The sequence below is a fragment of the Temnothorax americanus genome, unplaced genomic scaffold (genome assembly GCF_048541705.1).
Source record: "Temnothorax americanus isolate GAGA-0224 unplaced genomic scaffold, ASM4854170v1 Scaffold6, whole genome shotgun sequence".
Lineage (NCBI taxonomy): Eukaryota > Metazoa > Arthropoda > Insecta > Hymenoptera > Formicidae > Temnothorax > Temnothorax americanus.
Genome location: NW_027509751.1, coordinates 5,930,616 through 5,950,333, shown reverse-complemented (window position 1 = coordinate 5,950,333; position 19,718 = coordinate 5,930,616). Strand labels below are relative to the sequence as shown.

At 37.0% G+C, this 19,718-nt stretch overlaps 2 protein-coding genes across 2 annotated transcripts; one reads left to right on the top strand and one right to left on the bottom strand.

Annotated features, from left to right (window-relative positions):
- The first annotated feature begins 806 nt into the window (after positions 1-806).
- LOC143904953 (peritrophin-1) lies at positions 807-11,972 on the top strand. Its single transcript, XM_077419978.1, has 3 exons — positions 807-1,066; positions 8,264-8,674; positions 9,994-11,972. The coding sequence occupies exons 1-3, from the start codon at positions 1,018-1,020 to the stop codon at positions 10,302-10,304; spliced, it is 771 nt and encodes a 256-aa protein (XP_077276104.1). The 5' UTR covers positions 807-1,017; the 3' UTR covers positions 10,305-11,972.
- Positions 11,968-16,794, bottom strand: Cpap3-d (cuticular protein analogous to peritrophins 3-D). Its single transcript, XM_077419982.1, has 5 exons — positions 16,638-16,794; positions 15,111-15,329; positions 14,110-14,377; positions 12,817-12,951; positions 11,968-12,594 (listed from the first exon to the last, which is right to left on the bottom strand). The coding sequence occupies exons 1-5, from the start codon at positions 16,690-16,692 to the stop codon at positions 12,579-12,581; spliced, it is 693 nt and encodes a 230-aa protein (XP_077276108.1). The 5' UTR covers positions 16,693-16,794; the 3' UTR covers positions 11,968-12,578.
- Between the last annotated feature and the right edge of the window lie 2,924 nt (positions 16,795-19,718).

The following is a 19,718-nucleotide window of genomic DNA, read 5'->3' as shown; positions in this document are numbered from 1 at the left end:
GGAATAGGCGAGTTTTTCAAACACGCATGCTATCAGAATCAATTTGTCCTACATTATTGAATACCGCATTGAATACATTTGGAGAATTTGACAAAATATGAGATTGAAGATTTTTGGATGATTTATGATAAGATCTCCTTTTTATCACAAGTCAATTTTGTGCCATTTCTCAATTATATTTTAATGTCAGTTAGTAAATTACTGGAAATGCGACTTTCTATTCATTTATCTTTTTTTTCCATCTATTGTGTTGTTTCACATAAATACAATTATTATTATTACTATCTTTAACGATTATCTTTTTATACTGCGTATTATTGATCAACATAGAAAAATGGATTGACGAGAAAAATATTTTAATAAAAGTTTCGGTATTGTCTTTTGTATTTACTTAGAAGCCATAGAGTATTTAAATCAAAGATCTTATTTTTTCCTCTGTTAATTTATGTTATCCACATCAGACGATAGATCTTAATGAGAACTAAATAGAAAATGCGGTCGTCAGCTACTATACAAGTATCATTACGCCCAAGGAAACATAAACAGTCATCCAAAGCAGTCGAAGCGTTAAGCACGAGCTAATGGCCTTCCTCAATATATAATAAATCACCGCAGGTATAACGATTATTATTATTAAGGACGTGTGTAAGGACTGTCTCTCTTTTAATGAGTCACGCGAAGGGATTCCATGGCCCGGACGGATGCGTTTAACGACGGTGTCATCGGGCGACTATCAGCTTTAGAACGATAGATGAAATCAGGTGTGTTCTCCAGGTAGAGCCTTCCTATGCGGCCCAAGAGATCGGCCGGGGATGGAGAGTGGGGCGCTCATATAAGACACCAAGCAAACGCCTCTCCCAGTGACCAGTCTCGACACGAAAACTCATCAGCCGAGCTTCCTCGGCTCCCACACGACGACGCAGAGAAAGAGAGAATATATTCCCCAGGCGTAAACCAGGAATATTTTGCCGACTAGGGATTGACGTTTCGCGTTAAATCTATCGCCGTTTTCGCAGGATGTCGCAGCAGATCCTTCCGCTCGTCCTGGTGCTCCTGGCCGCGCAGGGTGAGTCCTCTTCCGCTTCTTCTTCTACTTCTTCTTTTTCTCCTCCGTCTTCTTCGGCTCCTCCTTTGTCACTCCTTGCTTCGCCTTGAGGTTCTTAGAGATTGATTGATTGAAGCGACACCGCGCAGATTAATATTATTAATTTATTTATCTCTACGTGCTTAGAGAGAGAGAGAGAGAGAGAGAGAGAGAGAGAGAGAGAGAGAGAGAGAGAGAGATTAAATATTGCTTTACATTTATCATTAAAAGACATTTGAGAATTTTTAATATTCTTAATGTCTGTTATCCATTACTAATGTTCTCAATAAGTAATCTCATCTCTTAATGTTATCATTTTATTAATTTAAACTTTATGTGACGTTTTTTTATGAATGTGTAATTAGATTTTTTTTTAGTAAAAGCAAATTACCATAGTTTTTAAAATTTTATAATAATAATAATGTTAATTTTATAATAATAATAACGCAATAAAGTTATTAAAAAAAATCATAGGCATTTAATTAAATTGTGTTTTCCTTTTTTTTTAATAAAGGAAGATCTTTTTTACGTCACGTCTTAATAAATTTAATTATATCTAGATATTTAATATTAAATGTTTTTTATTTTTCTCTTATTTTTTGTAAATGTCTTTTGTAATAATTTTCATGTTCTTACCATTTTGAGAATTTTATTAATTATTAGTACAGAATATTTTTTATGATATTATATAAATTAATTATTAAAGAAATTAATTATAAAGCATTAAGAATTATAATTATAATAATAATGTATTTTGATGATAAAAATGTTTTGAAAAATCTTAACAATTCTTATCTATATTTATAAATTATAAACAATAATATTATATACATTTTCTTTCGTTACGATAACATCAAAATTAAATGTTTACTAATATTTGTTTAAATAAAATCACGGAAACGACACTTTAGAAGTAAACCGCTTTTAATCTTGACTTGATCTATCGACCGTTTGGCTTTCACTCTCGAGATAGGTACGTCCGCCTGGCTATTTTTATAAATAATAACAGTCGATCAATAAAACCGAGACGTACTGAGCGAGGTGCGAGAATGAAAACGGTGAAATTTCCACGCAGTTGTTGTTTCGCAGTGAAACTGAAAAACCGCACATCGTTCTACTTTCTTTTATAAAGCGATGAACATTGAACGTTATATCGATTAAAGCGATCGTCCTCGTGTCCTTCGCGAGATCGATGATGATTCATGAGAGCGACCTACTTCATTTTTTTTTCATTTTTTTACGAGCGACAGTTTCGTATCATTCTATCGATACTTATTATTTATTATCAGTCACTAGTATTTATTGTCACTTTCGCATTAGATAAGAAATATTAATTTTCTATAAATAAATATAAACTGTAATTTACCTATGAGTTGGTAATTAGAATCTTATTTCGTCCTTTTATTAATAACATACACAAATTTAATTAATAACTGAATTAATACTGAAAATAATTTGTAATATATTAAATTAATAATTCCATATTTATTTAACAATTTTTTTATGGTAGCGAAGGAAACCGGAAGGTTTCTTTAACTCTTCTCGTTCTTAAAGGGGTTCTAACTAATTTTACATAACAAAAATATTATATAATTATTGTAAAAAATTATAATAATACGACAACTATATTTCATTAAATTAATCTCATGTTCGCCAAAATAGAAAAAAACTAGTGGGCATCAAGTATTTTCGCATGCCAAATTACATAAATACCAATCTGATAAAGGAGAACAATAATGTCGTGGAGTTAGATAATGAGCTCGGGTACAATTTTCATTGCACAATCTTCGCGACACTGCAGAATCTGTAGTAAACATCGGGTCCACCGCTCCGCAATTATTACACGCATCTCCGTAAGAACAATGGTGGCCATTCACCAGGTTTCACACATCTCGAGAACTTTCTCCCGTGTACCGGGAGTGAAAATATGAAAGTAGCTCACTCTGCAGTTCTCTCTTTCTTTCTCTATCTATCTCTCTGCTTCTTTCCGTTATTCTTTCGATTATTTATAATTATTTAGCAAACACCATTTGGTGGAAATATGCTACTTATTATCTACTAAAATTTTTTAGTTTAAATTTTTAAATATTTCTCTATAAAATCTTCTTTTGCTTTAAATCATGAGAAGTAGAGTTACTTCGATTAATAGTATGACCCAAGTAATCTTATTCTTAATTTCTAATTATCTAAATTTTTTTATAACCATATAGAAATCATTTCCAACTTGATAGATATATTTTATTTACAGATTCTTGAACTTGACGTTCATATCACCTTTTTTTTTATTTTTCTCTGCAGTTTTTATCTTCGTTATAATTTTATTTTTAATTTTTTTAAAATATTGTTTTTACTATAGTAAGACAATTATTTTTTTATTTCAAAAAATTTTAATTTATATATATCTTATTATTTAATTTTATTTTTAATCTTTTTTTTAAATCTTTCTCTCTCTGTAGATTACAATGTTTATATCTCTCATAAATGCTTTTTTATCATATTTTTTTCGGAATTCGTAGACATCGATGATAGTGGCGAAGAAATCTATCTGATTTTCCTCGAAAAAAATATATGATTGTCGATAACTCACATCTTTATAACGCTTACGCAAGAGGTCTTACTTTCTACGGCGACATTTGGAAATATTACTTCGGGACTGACCGGCAGCCACCGTGCGTAATCTTCGCGGAGAAAAGAGTTCCATTCATTCATCCATTTATTTATCTATCTGCTTTCCACGCCTGCTCTCCCGACGCCTGCGCTTACAGCGCAAAGTTGCAACGTTAACGTGTGTTGGCCGATTCCGGAAGTGGCGATGTAATAGCGTCGAGTAAAACGTTTCGCTCGACTTGAATTATCGATTGGACGATAAAAAGGGTGCAGATAGGAAGGAAAGAAAAAACGGATCTCGTAAACGCCGTTGTTGTTCCGACGCGGAACGCGCTTTTGTCGAGGAACACGTTGCGCTTTACCGAGTCCAAGCTATAAGGCGGGGCACTAGCTTCACGTTCCTCGGGTGTTCTACGTTCTACCGGTCTCAAGAAGGATCGAGTTTGCTTATTTATCATGGAAGGAAACGTGAGAAAGTCAGGAATGAAAGAGAGAGAGAGATTTATGATTTGGTTTGCTCTTTGAAAATAAGCCGGATACATTTTTTCGTCTAATCCGGTAAGAGGAATTTAGGTGACATTTAATCTAATAGCAGGAAATTTAACAAGAAACGTTTTTATTTCAATTGTTGGCGTGACATTTAACTGAAAATTTTGACAAGTGGCCACTGATATTGAAAAAATGAGAAATGTTAACATGATAAAGATAAAATCCACCTGGGAAAGGGAAAAATCAGTGAAATTCAGACATATATATTAATATCTTCTAAGCAAAATTTATTTCTTGCAGCGAAAATTCAGTCTTGTACAAGAAAGTAGTTTCGTCCGAATAATCAAACGTCGAAATTATGTGAGATACTTTTTCAAGCTATTTATATTTTTATTGCGCGTGTGTTATTTCTCAAGTGTACTTTCTAAAAATTAACGATGATGCTTCACGCGCTGATCGTCCATCGCCGCTAATAAATCTATACCACGCCGCGCGAGAATTCTTCCCGCGGCGCCGGCGCAAAGTCGATTCCTCGTAAATCCAAGGCGAGGGACTTCCTTAAACCGTCACTCATTCGGGGCTTCGTGTTTTGCGCGGAGCGTGAAATGCTCCTCGCGAGGAGCAAAGCCGCCGCGCCGCGCCGCGCCGGCCGATCCTGATGGTTTCTGCGGCGAGCCAGTTGCAACCGCCGAGAGCCATTTTGCGGCTCCAAGGCTACTTGCCTACGAGGAGTCGTAAAGGAAGGGAAAGTAACCCGGTGCCATGTTAACTAAGCGTCTCGTTTGCGTAATTCGCCACGACGTCTCCGTGGATGTCTCCACCTATTCGCGGCACCGTGACAACCGCGCGCGCAAATCGATTAGTCGCGCCGGTCTTACATCCAACTGGATTTATCTTCGCCATTTTTCGAGCGCGGGATCGCCCTCATGGGTGGGCCACTGCTCTTATTGCGGACCCTTGACGGCGATTCTTGAAGCGAGATAATGCCTGATAATCGCATTACTGTCTGAATACGTTGCAGTCATCGACAATCGCAGCGAGAATTCTTATACCCCTTCGAGAAAGAGATAAGATTCTTTTTTTATATTCTTTATTGTTTGATTAACACAAAAAACAAGTAAAAATAATATCTGAAATCGATAATTTGTATTATATATAGCAAATATATTATTTAAAAAAGTTTATACCGCATAATTGTAGAAACAGAGAAAACAAAAATGCTATAGACTTTAATTTTGCAGCAAAAACAAATTTATCTCAGGAATCAAAATTTCCAACATTTAATATTTTTAGAATTTAAAATTCAATTACTGTTTATATATATTATTTTACGCGCGAAGTGAAAGAAAGTTAGAAATACGTTTCAGAAATATATTTTTAAGTTATATTTATGAGCTTTTCAGATTTAATATTTTTAAGATTTTAGAGTTTTAAAAATATATATGTAATTAAGGAAATGCATGCAGATATACCTATATTTAGCGATTCAGATATTATAAGGATATTTTTAGCGATAATTAAGGCTACAGTTTACGCAATCCATGCTGGTGGAAACTCACAATTTCTAGACGTTCTTTCTCAGACGGGCAAAGCTTGCTTCCCCACGAGATTATTCGTATCGTGAGATCGATCGTGCTTCGCTTTCCTTCCCTTATCCGTTCAGACTAGTTGGCCAACAACGTGCAACTTTTCTATGGCTAAAGGCTATGACATAAAAGTATATTTATAGCATATAAAGATATAAACGTTATAATTAACGAGACGATTATACTATCGAGATTGCACTATCACTATAGTTTGATAGAATCTGTTCTGTTTTGGCGGAACAATGTTTTGACGCTGATGTAGATGTGGAAAATTCGGAAAACCCTTTTCAAGATCCTGATTTTCTTCTACAACGTTCTGAAAGTATCTGTAATGATACTATGGATTTTATAATCAAAGATAATTTGACATAATATAGTATAATGAGTCTCACTATTAAAGTCTCACTTTAATAACGTAATCAAGATTGAGATGAAAATAAAAGTTTTGAGGCGTGGTACCACACATTAGAAATCCTTTGCGAAATGGTTTTAGAGATAGGGTCATGATCCCTCGTTTTGCTCTGAGCACCGAGAGACAGAACCTGTCGAAGATTCCGGTCGGTTTCTTTCTGAAGATCTTTTATTTTCATCTCAATCTCGATTTGCAGATCCTGAGAGAGAAAGAGATTGAGCAAGAGTGAGGGCTCCATTCCATTCTCAGATTGTATCTCGGGTAGGCGGAACAATGCATGTAGCTTACAAGTTATAAGAAAACAGGAGAAAAAAAATAAGAAAAGATGAGAAGTAAAATTAAAATTGTTGACGAATGATATGCCAATTTATACTTTTTGTTTCATAAAATAAAATGAATGGAATCAAGAAACTTCTTCCTTTGCAAACTAAAATAAATTAATATTATTGTGGAGAGAGAGAGAGAGAGAGAGAGAGAGAGAGAGAGAGAGAGAGATTTTCCTATAATGCAACATTAACTTCTTAGAAAGTTAACTAAAAATAAAATTTAAATTTAAAAAAATTCACATTAAGTGTGTCAGGATTAAAGTACACATGAAGAAACAAGATCAGAATGAAAATAAAAAAGAAAGTAAAAAATAAAACTGAGAAATAAATATAACTTTATCGCTCTACGATGAAACATTCTTCCAACTGGAAACGAGGATGAGAATGACATTAGGCTAATCGACCGGTTGATCGAATCTTTCGTGCGCTAAAGGGGGGCCGATGAGGTCCATAGAGGTGGAGCAGGGGTGTGGAGCAGAACTGCCCCCGAAGGTTGCAAGTCAAGGCTATAGGCACTTTCACTCGAGAGCAGTCTTGGGAGCGCGCCTCGTGCCGGCTTCCCACCTTATTTTACTATTTGCTTTTCCGTCGAATCATTAGCGAAACGATCGGACATCATGGTAAAACGGCGCCAGCAGTTTATGTTGCGTATACTTTCGATTTGCGCATGCTACTCCGACGCAGATCCCGAATGAAAATACAATAGTCTCTTTAGTTCCTTGATTTAATTTAGAATTAAAGATAAAAAAATAAACATAGAAATACAGGCATTACAAAGTAACGTTGAGCGACTTGTTCAAATCTTCTAGAAAAGCGTTTAGGAAAAATTGTAAAATAGTCCCGTATAAACTCCGTGAGAAAAACAACATATTTATATCTTTATATATGAGAGGAATATGTCCTGAATGAAAATACATATATCCTGAAAGGACGATATCATCGGCATCCAGTCTTAGTTTTTCATTCGACGTGGATGTCCTTGTGCGAAGAATTGCGCATAATCTTTCGCGGATCGGCGAAAGAGATTCGTGATGTCATCCTGCTGTGGAATATCAAACATTTTCTACGTAACGCGGAAAAAGAATATACACTCCATTTCATATTATTCGACCAAGTGATATCCTTGAGCGACGAATTAATTCCGCACATGTAACTTTCGAATTGACTCGACAAATTTCGACTTATTTGTGACGCTAAACGACTGCAAAATTGCACTTCGCCAGAATCAAATTTATATGCCGGCATATCCTTGATATTCGCCGAGGCGCTCGGTGTCCTTCGATGAGAACACGTGCAGGTGGAATTCGTGATTTTGATACGTCGATACGTGCGCTCCGATATTTCGTAATCGCGGCTCCTTAAACGGGGAACGAAAGGGAAAGGAAAGGATAATTAACACTTATCGAAAAAGGTTAATGACGCGATAAATTGGCGGATAAATTTGAGAGCTCTATTAATGAGCTTCTAGATAATTTACGTAGCAACGATTAGCGTTGAGAAAGTAGGGAATTGAGGCAAAAGGAAACCAGGAAGAGGAGAAGACTATATTATCTTTAATCATAAATTAATCATGCACGAATGAGGAAATAAGTATTCTCCTAAATTCTACATAAAGAGACCAAGCTCCTAATCTTCCAAAATAGGATTTCTCTTCCTCGCCGCGATCCCCGGCATTATTCGAAACGATCCCATATCTCAAGGAGTACGAAGGCTAACCCGGCTAGTTGTACTAGTGCGTTTACACTTTCGCGCTTTACAGGCTCGCTTGGCCAGAAGCAGCAGCAGGAGGACCCGTGCCAGACGAAATCGCGAGTGGTGGGCGACGCCGAGTACTGCGATCGCTATTGGGAGTGCGTGAATGGTCGCCCGGAGCTGTTCGACTGTCCGAATGGCCTCGTGTTCGCCGGCAAGCACCGCGGCGTCACCGAGGGCTGCGATTATCCGTGGCGCGCGAACTACTGTGACGGCAAACGCCAGGCGAATCCGCCGATCCCGACCGAGCACTGCGACTGGCTGTACGGGATCTTCGGCCACGAGACGTCCTGCACCAGGTACTGGACCTGCTGGAACGGCACCGCCACCGAGCAGCTCTGCATAGGCGGTCTGCTCTACAACGAGCGGGCCAGGTCCTGCGACTGGCCCGAGAACGTCGAGGGATGTCAGAAGCATCGTAAGTACGATGATCGAGAGGCCGAGAGGTTGCGAGCGGATTTTATTAGAAAGTTGCTGGAATTTATTATATCAAGACCTGAGACGTTTGATGAAGAGAGAGATTAAATACCGGAGTTTATTGTCTCGCACAAGAAATACTGGTATAGTTTTGATGATCGGATGCCGTTTGAAAACCGTAAAGTGTGTTAAGGAATATTTTTAGGAATAAGGAAGCGCGATATTTCGCGAATAACTCTCATCGAATATAATACTTTAAGTTGGATCTCTTCACTTTCTTATTTATCTTCGTAACCGAAATTAATTGCATTCGGCTGAATTTAAACGGAGGCGCGGTTTTAGACTGATTGAATTCGCGAGTAGCGGAATTGCTATAACGATCATTTTCACTTTCGAAAGTGGGCGGACAGTACGAGATGCGTTTCCTCGTATCTACTTCTCGGTTCTTTCCAGGAGTCAGTGCCCCAAGGAAAAATGGGCGAGGCACTTAATTAGCATTCGAAGTGAATTCTCGTCGCGCCTTTCTCCCCCTCTTCGCCCTCGGGAACCGATAAAACGCGCTTATTAATTCGCATCGCCTCTCTCTGAATGTCAAACGCCAGCCGATGCATCAATCGTATACGCGAGTTCGTATCTCTTTTTTACTTTTTTCAAAAGGTTGAAAACTAATCAAGAATATTTCAAAACTCGGATAAATATTGAATATTTTTTGCAATGTTTTAAAAGAAATATTAAGAAGAAAAAAATGACAAAAGGTTAATCAAAACATATATTTTTAAGTAATTTTTTTACTTATAAAAATGCTCTATTTAAATATTTATGATATTTAATTAATAATTGAGTGATTAGTTAATTTAATATTTTTGGAACTTTTTGAGAAGTCTCAAAAATCACGGTAATAACTTTCATACATATGCAGAGTGAAAAAAAAGAGACGAATATATATACACTGCATAATTAAATTTCGAATTAACCATCGTAGATCGGGATAAGATCCCGAATGAAAGTTTTCGACTTTCACCGAGTCGATATCGCGTCAGTTCGCAACGAAGCAATAATAAGAAGTTTAAAACGACCGACCAATGCATCTTGCTCTTTTGTTACATTAAAATATTTTGAGTCTCTTAATAATAAATAAAAAATAATAAAATAAATAAAATTTATTAGAGTCATAGACCATGTTGACACACTTTTATATGTATATATAAACAATACGGTCTTGCATTTCTCGGTCGTTATTAACTAGTCCTCGAAAGCGTTGAGAGCCTTAGGCACACGTCCCAGTTAGTCTAGAAATAAAACGCAGCCTAATATTTGCAGCGCTCTGCAACGACGACGCCAACGGCAACGTGCCGCTGGGCAAGTCGTGCAACCGTTACTGGCAGTGCCAGGGTGGTTACCCGCGGTTGCAGCGCTGCCCGGCCATGCTGGTGTTTGACAGGCGGTCGTTGAGATGCGTGGTGCCGCCGACGGAGGACTGCGACGTGCCCACGACACCGCCGCCCACCGAGGGCGAGCTGTCCGACGGTCGCAACGAGCAGGAGCCTGAAGAGGAGAACCTGCCGCCCGGCGTGCCGCCTCTGCCGTCGGGCGCCCTGCCGATTCCCCTGCGGGCGCGTCCCAGGAACTAAAGCAGCAGCAAGGTCGTCCTGTCCCGGCCTTGGAAGAAAGCGCCAGGAGATACCTTCTCGATGAGCGAGATCCCCGAAAATCGTCAATCGCGGCGGAGAACTCGAGCAGTTCTTTCTCGTCGAGTCTCCCCCAGGTTCTCGCGCGATCTTGCAGTTCCGTAATTTCATAATTCTATAGAATTCTCGTAGAGGATCGAGATTTTTAAAACTCTTAGATTTTTTAACGTTCCGAAATTAATCCCCGAATGTCGGACAAGTTGAAGTCCCGCGCGATTCCGTATTACTTCCTCAAGAAAAAGAGTTCCGTTCTTTCTTCTGGATAAAATTTTGATTTCACCTTCGCCATATAAGGATTTAATTTTCAGATACGAATATGAAATTCAAAGCTAAGCAAAAGTGAGAGTAACAACTGCTTATTAATTACACGGTTCTCGGTTCTTCCTAATTAATGAGGAACGAATTTATTATTTCAATCAATTCACGAATAAAAAATGCATTCGTGAGAAACTTATTATTTCAATGAATTAATTTGAGATCTAAGATATGAAAAATGAAATAAAACTTTCTAGCTATTTAAGGGGATCCTAAAGTGAAGGCTGAACTTCCTCGACATCGGTAATGTCAACATTTCTAATCCTCTGTTTTCTATGTCATATATCTATATCTGTCCTTGTCTAACGAGAGGCATCTGTCCTTGTTTCGCGTGCTGCGCCATCTCTCGCTACACGCAATGTCAACCTGAATGTGCTTTTGCACATATAAAAGTTTATTTAAACTAATCTTTTTTTCTAGGCTTTTAATCTTAGATCTAGTTGCACGACATTGTTCTTAAATGTTGTCCCTAGGTCATGCCGGTCTAATTTTGTGGATATTTATTGTGGAATTTTTGTACAAAGCAAATATTGTCGTCACGTATACCAAAAATTAACAAAAACATTAATTTTTTCTCGTTTTCGATATAAATTCGACCACCATGACCTAGATTTTGATGCGTACTTTAATTCTAGACAAGAATTTTGCATTTCTATAAAGCCAATTAAAAGATTAGTGCTAAGAAAAATAGCCGGTATTACAGACGGCTTTAGGATCCCAACATAAAACAGATGATAAAAGTTCTCAAAGACACTTGAATGTTTTTTTACAAATCTTGAAAAATTGTAATAAAATCAACCAAGCATGATCGATCTCTCAAAAGTTTCAGGTAATATAAAATAAAAGTCTCATTAAAATATTAAATAAAACCTAAATTGCAAATGAAAAGTAACATGGAATAAATTGCGACAAATTCAGTGAAATGCTTTTTATCAGAATTGTTTTTCAAAAAACGGAATTAGACTTAATAAAAAGGAGGAAATTATTTTTGAGGACCGAGACTTGTCGACATTCATCGATCCGTCCATGTCTGAGCGATCGAGTACTTCTCCCCCTTCAATGGTGATTCGTATTATTAACTGATAACAATGTTAATTAAAATGAACATCTCGTTTTTCGGTTTCTGAACCGTTCACTATTCGCCCCCGTCGCATCAGTCGAGATGTAAATATTTTCCCCACATCCTCTCACTCTTTCCTCTTCCTCCCACATCCCCCCGCGCTCTCTTAATCGTAAGACTCGTACCACGTATATGTAGATCGATTGGAATAAACTGTACGTTGTATATTTTTTATACGCATGTCCAGATTTTATTCAATGTTGCCTGGCTGTACATTGTTATACTATATTTATCATAAATACATTATATGTATTACATACCGTATTGCATAAATACACTATATGTACTACATATCGTACTTGCTCTTCACGCACTGCACATGCAATTGGTCCCCTCTAAACGTCTATTATTAATAATAATTTACGTTTGATACATCTTCGTCTATTGGCAACGCCGAACCGAAATCTATCAGGAATATACATCAATTATTCTGATTTTACTAATTAATTTCTTCCAATTGTTCTCTGTGTATAAAAGATATTAATAATATCTTGTAATTTATGTTCGTGATTCTCTTGATTTTTATAATTGATTTCTTTCTTAGCTTTCTTAATCAATTTCTATAGAACCAATCTTTGTCCTGCGATAATTCAATTTTCTACTATTTTCTATGATTATAAACGTAATCTTCTTTTAGCTTTATATGTAAATCTTCTAATATTGTTATACCTCTTTGCCAAAATTGAATTCATAATCGGATGTATAATTTTTTGTCGTTCGATGTTCGTTGATTTGTATCGCTGATTTAAAATACCGGGTGATTGTCAGGAACGTCTCCACGTTTAAACGCCATTTGAGCTAAAAAATATATAAATATACAGTTAGAAAATTAATATATTTTTACTTACATTCTGCATTAAACTAAATTGAATTAGCATATATCTCGATTTCGAGATAATAAATATGTATAGTTTTGTACATTTTTTCGACGATATTTTAAGACTTAAGTTTAAGTTTGTTTCAAGTCAAACAGAAATTAAGATCTAGATTTGTAGCTTTCAAAACATAAATTATACAAACCAGTGAGGAACTTCTTCCGGATCCAGGCAAGTCAGGCTCACCGAATCGAATAGTTTTCCTTCTCCGCAAGTGAGAAGTCGCGGATGTCCGTCCACACAGGTGATCAACCTACCGCAGTCACTCGGCACGGGGAATCTAAAAATCGCGCCATTTGTAAATTTTTGGTTCGCGTGGATAAATAGAATAATCTCAATTGACAATTTAATATCAATGTTTAATACGAATTGCTCCTTATTAAAATTTGCAGCGAGATATTTACGATTTCGTGACCGAGAAAAAATTTAGCAGTTGCAAGTTTTATTGCAATATTAAATAAAAACTTTCTCATTTTTATCTTGGAAGATTGTTTCTCGGCGTTCAGAACAGCATAATTTGGCATATAATTCGAGGGGGAAGAATAACGTGTTTGTTAACGTGGTAAAAAAATTGAATATTTAAACAAAACATGCGCATCGCCATTTATTTCACCGTCTCTTTTTCTCTGTCTTTTACTCTTTCTCTCGATTTTTCTCAGAAGAACGACCGGTTCTTAAATCAAAGCGCCACGCATAAACGATGTGGCATTTAACGACGTTGACTCCTTTTACTCTCACGATCTTCAGTGGCGGACAATATTTCTTCCCAGTGGATCTTCCTCGTAATAAAAGAGAGAAATAGGAAAAAAGAAAGAAAGACCAGGATGAAGAATTTTATTATACCTTGCGGTTGCGTGTGGTAAAATAATTACACACACCTTTCAATAAATATGCAATAGAGAATTTATACGAGTGCGTGGGTCGTGCGCAGAAATCTGACAATACGATCAAATATCTCTAGATTTTGTGATTTTGATTATAATTGCTGGGAAGAGAATATAAGAGATGTGTTGTCGAGAATCTCGAATATAATCAGTCACCAGAATATAATATCTTCAGGGAAATATTTAAATTAGATATGAGATACGAATAAATATATAAGATAAATTGATTTTGATAAACAGAAAAAAAAGAATATATTACATAGATTGTGTTACAGAAATGATTGCAAGCTTAATTAGCGATTAATGTAATCGATAAGCCACTTATCAATCAGTATATTAGGAAAGAGAATGGCATTGATAACAAGTTTGCTCACAAAAACTTGAGAAGCTAAATTCTTTTAGACTTTCAAGAAGCGAGGAAGAAAAGAAAGCGAATACTTAAAAATGTCTCGAGTGCGTCGACCCCAGGTTTTATTTCCGCGTGAACTCTCATTAAAGAGTGATTTCTCGGAAGTGCGTCCCGTATATAATCCGCCGTGGCACGCGTACATTACCTCGGGTAGGGCCAGAACTTGGCGGCGGGGCTGTGAGAGGGCAGCTTGTGCGGGCACTTGAATCCCACTATAGTCTCGGGGTTGCAGAAGGGGATGAGCTCGTCCGGCCAGACGCACGTGTGGGTCTTGGCGTTGTAGACCAGGCCAGGGTCGCAGTGAGCCTGAAGCGGGTCACCGTGAACGCACTTGATGTAACTGGTGCTGCAACTGTCGCTCTCTGGGTACATACCGAATTGGTACTCGCAACCCGGGCTGCTGATCGGCGTGTCTGCAAAGAAGGAGGGGATTGAGAGAGTTCCGGAGTGAATTTAAAGATAGACTAAACGCGCCATTTGACAAGAAAGAGATTTCTTACTTCATATTTTTTTTCATAAATATTGCAAAAGTAGACAATTCAAAATTCTCCTGGCCAAAAAAATATCTATTTAAAATAAAATGCATCGATACGTTGTTACAGGTTTTTATTAGCGTCAACTTTATTTGGCGCAATAAGTATGAAAAACAAGACTAAAAACTGGAAAGTCATGCGACTGCGTTTAAACGTTAAGCCGGTTGAGAGATAAGCGATCTAAAGAGATTCGCTTGAGAACGAAATTATAATGATTGACGTTAACGTGACCCACTAAAGCCGCCAAAAAAAATTACTTGTGTCGTACTGCTCATACAACTCTTACTTTCCCAACAATATTTCTTTCGCATGACTGATTTTTACATTTATATAAGTTACATGGTTTTACGAAAAAAACAGTAATATAAATAATAAATATATATTTAAATAATAATGAAAAGACACACACCAACTTTAATATTAATTTATTTAATTGTATATATATCTTATTTTTTATTTTATGTCGTTTCTATGCGATAGCATTTTTTCAAATGACAACTTTGTCAAATGTTCAGTAGGTATTTCTCTTAAAATGAGACAGATAAAGATCGAAGAAACTTTTAATAAGTATAAACAAGTGATTCGAATATCGTGAATGTAGCGTGGTACTTACAGTCGGCCTTGCGATGGCCGCAATCGACGGCCCAATTATAATTGCAATGATTATGGACGGCACCGTGTCCGTCGAATAAAAGTCCGTTCTCACAGTATTCGAAGGTCAGCGTGCCGTTCGTGCACAAGAAGAAAGCCCCGCAGTCCTCGGGGTGAGCGTAAGCGTGGATCCCGTAAGGATCGGGGCATGGCGGAGCATCGAGTAGAGCGGCACCTTGGGCTGTGAAATAAAAATGTGCTTGACGAAAAAAAATTACAATTCCCCATTAATAATGAATCTGTATTCTTTTAATATGAAACTTGAGTGAGATAACGTTGTAATAATTGTTATGCAAAAAAATATTGTATATATAACATTAATTAAAACATTTTTTATAAAACGAAATATAATTTACTTTTAATACGACATACATATTATAAATTATAATTTATTATATATAATAAATTATTGCGTTTTTTATTATTGTATATTATATCGTATATAAATATATAAAAATATGTATACATATAATTACTCTATATTAATCGTTATTCCGCGCGTATTTGTGCAAACTTATGCAAATATATTTTACTGGAGAATTAATGAAAGTAAAATGGGTTTCATCATAATTATGAAAAGAAACACATACGTTGACAAAGCGTAATGTAGCTTAATATAGCTATATGTAGCTCGTTTTTTTTTTTTTTAACGACGCATTTTGTGACGCATTGTCTTATTCGAATAAAAAATAAACAAACGAAAATACCGGAAAACAGGATTTTGTCGGTCAAGTTTGATTACGTATAGATTAAAAAAAATTCGTTTTGCATGACAGCCTCGCAAATGTCGGTTTTCTTAAATTTTTTTCGCGAACACGCGAAAGTGAAACTTACAACAGCGTGGCGAAATATAACGTGGGCACTATATTTATCTTCTTATACAGAAATGCAAAAAAGATACGGTAACATAAACGATTTATATCAAGAAGCGGAGATCAAGACCGGAAAAATAGCAATAGTCGATAAATCAAAATAATTTTTGAAGAAATTCTTGCAGACATAAAAAGAATGTATAAAATTGAACGTTTTAAAACATAAAATTGAAATATCCAATAATTTTTTAAGATTTTAGCGCAATTTCTCGTAAAAAAAATAAAACTTATTAAAAATAGCGTTTGAAAAATTATCCCGCTACACAATTCGACTACGTCGCAGATCGCTCCGTACGTTACGTTTATCATCGATCACCTCGGAATGTTCGCCGTTATGTCACACACGCGGATCTTAACATATGGTGTCTCGTCGGTGAAAGCCCCGTGGGCTCGGGCATGATGTTGCAACCTGTCGGGAGTCCACGGCGAGGAAGAAAGCGTTCACGCCTGCGAAGAGGCAGTCCTCGGTGCACGGAGGAAGACGAGAAGCGCATTCCGAGGCGGAGATGCACACGCACGGAGATGCGAGAGGTATAGGGTTCGAGCGCGTAGGCGAGGTGAAGGTAACCGCCTCGCGGGTTACGGTGGTTGGCGGTGGACGGTGGTGGTGGACTTACCACGTGCCAGGACCGCCAGGAGCAGCAGCAGGGTCACGCTCCGCGAATAGCTCATCTTTCCGGCACTCTCTTCGGCTTGACTACTGTCTCTGACGGCGAAGTTGGCGATTGGCGCGCACTTTAGGTGTCGGCCTCGGTGCACCTCCGGACGGGAGATCCCGTCTCCCTTCACTCCCTTCACCGCCGGCTTCGCCGAACCCCACCAGGGTCCCCCTTGGTCGCCCCGCTGGTTTGCCTATACGTGCTCGGCCTGCCGACCAGCGGCGCCGAGCGTGATGAATTGTCCTGGTGCGCTTGGGATCCTTCGATCTGTCGCGAGATATATTGATTTGGAGAGAAAGAAGAGAGAATTTCAGCCGAATAGATTGCAAAGCTATTGGAGAAAGTCAGGAAGAGTTCTCTAGAATGTGTGTAAAACATATAAAAACATGCGTCAGCAAATAAATCATGCAAAAGTGTCGCGAATTAGACGCTATTGTGGTGAGAAAAGAACGATTCTGCCAAGATCACAGGATAATAGCTGGAAGTTCTTTTGTGTCGGTACTTTTTTAGATAATGAGACATGAATTTTATCATTTTACTAATCAATTTAATAGAATCTAAATTTAAAAAACGAAGAGCTGTACACCATTGTCCATATTCAAGACGCAAATTCGAGAAAAGCCAGATATAGTGCTTGGATATGATAAGGATAAGCTAATTATGTAAATCTAAGCGATGTAACAACAATCGTAATAGGCACGTTTGCAACAACCATCGTATCGGAAAAGCTGCCGAGAAGTCTATTTTTAAGCGGCTCAAGCACTCTCTATATACGTCTTACGTAATACCATTCGTATGAAGAAACTAAGAATATTATTTCTTTGGCCGCGCAGGAGCGACTCGCGATTCATCATTCTTCTATAATCATATATATCCTAATCTCTCGTGACATCGCGATTAATCGCGGGAGAGCGTATCGCGTGTGTGAATAAATGACGTTAGACTTAATGCCGAAGCGCAGTCTTCCCGCGCCTCTCGAAATGTCTGAGGATGCAATGTTCCCCGACACGTACGCTCTGCGTGCTCAACTACGTTGCACAAGCGTGCTCGTTATTTTTCCGCGCGCTTAATGTACCGCGTAGCATTTGCGCGCTTTTGGCGAACGGTTGCGCAAATGGAAACATATTATCGTATCACTTGACGCTTCTCATAAATGACAGTTTGAATTTAAGGATCGCGCTCGATCATTCAGGGCGATTATAGTAAACGTACTTAAAAGATGTCGCTGTTAATCAATAATGGAGCTTTCCCTGGTTAGAAAATTATAATCTAAATGAAGCTTTTGTTTCAAGTCCGATAAATTATAGTTCCGTATAGACGTCCGCGTCTTTATAAAAATTAATAATATAATATAACTAATAACATAAATAACAATAAATATATTAATAATATAATTATAATTGTAGGAAATATCTGTCTCAAAATTTTTTAGATTATAGTCATTGATCGTGGTTCGGTCCTTTGTACTGATCAAAGACACGTTTTTCGTCGGCAAAGGAAAAGCGAGTTTCTCGGGGGAAAACTGAATGTGGTAATTCAGCAAGGACACGCGTTTAACGGTTAATGCCAAGGCGCGATCTTCCCCTCGTGACATCACTGGCCAACGATGTAATACGCGTCCCGCTAAAAATGCGTTGTAATTGACGAACGCGTGTAATACTTAAAACGTGCACGCACGCAGATATAGATATACTTATGTTCTTGGTATATTAACATGGTGCGAACGCTGATGCGTGCGCACGTCGGTGAGGCCCCTGGAGCTTTAACCAGGGGCCTTACGCAAGACCCATCACGCTGGTCTCAGGGAGGAGGGACCAGATTGCCGGATAGTGAAAGCAGAGCCGAGGCGAGCCGGGCAAGTCGACAGATCGACCAGACATTCGAATTGAATGTATACGTCACGATGACGGTCAGTTAATTAGTTTAGACTTTCTATGAACAAATTGTCGAAAATATATTGCCGTATAGAAGCGCCAAAAAAATAGCATATAACTTATTCTATTTAAGAAGTCATATATATGACCTGCCGGTACTAATAAAATATTAAATAAATTATACTTAAAAAAAAGGAAATATATATCTCAGAGAGAGAGCTTGCTTATAAGAAAAGATACATGATGTATATATATATATATATATATATATATATATATATATATATATCATGTTTTATATTTTATTTACTTTATTAAGACTTTTTATTTGCACAAAAAAGCCGTGCAGGAATAAGAAATTTATTTTGGCCGAATTTATCTGGTTGCGAACAAAATGCAAATTAAGTAACGATTGTGATATATTTCGTCGAATGCTTCGCGAAATTACGTAAAGAGAAAGGTTGCTATCAGGCAAATGAAGAGAAATTGTTAGCTCGGAAAACCGTGGCATGTTGTTTATTGTGCACCGTAAATCGCGCCGAATCGCCAGGTAGTTCTTGTAGTTTTCCAATATTTGAAAGTATGTAAAATATAAGAAATAAAGCAAATTTTCAGTAACGTACAATAAAAAATGTGAAGCAAAAATAATAAACTATGAAAAACGTTACTTTAAAATCTGTTTAATTGATTTTTCTTTACTATCATTAAAATGCCAAAAATACTTTAACAAAAGTAAATACGACTGAATAAGGCATAACACTGTAACGTCAGATGTTGCAATGTAATTGTATGATGGATGAGTTAATTAATTCTCACGCTGACATTTGACTCACCGAGTGAAATCCAAGATGCATTCAAAGAAGTAATTTTGCAAGTATTTCACGATATATTCTGGAGTATTGTGGAGTGAAGAAATTTTCGACATGCGATATATATATATATATATAGCTTTCCCGTCAGAGAAAGTCATTATTGTAACACAATATTTAACGATTTAACGATTTAACTAATATTACTTATATTATAAAATATGTTCGATTATATAGCAATGTAGAAACTTTACACAATTATTATACTTCCCTTAATTAATTCTCTTAAATTTCTGCAGAAATATTTTCTCTCGTTTATCTTCTCAACTTAAACAGACTTAAAAAGTAAACAGTGT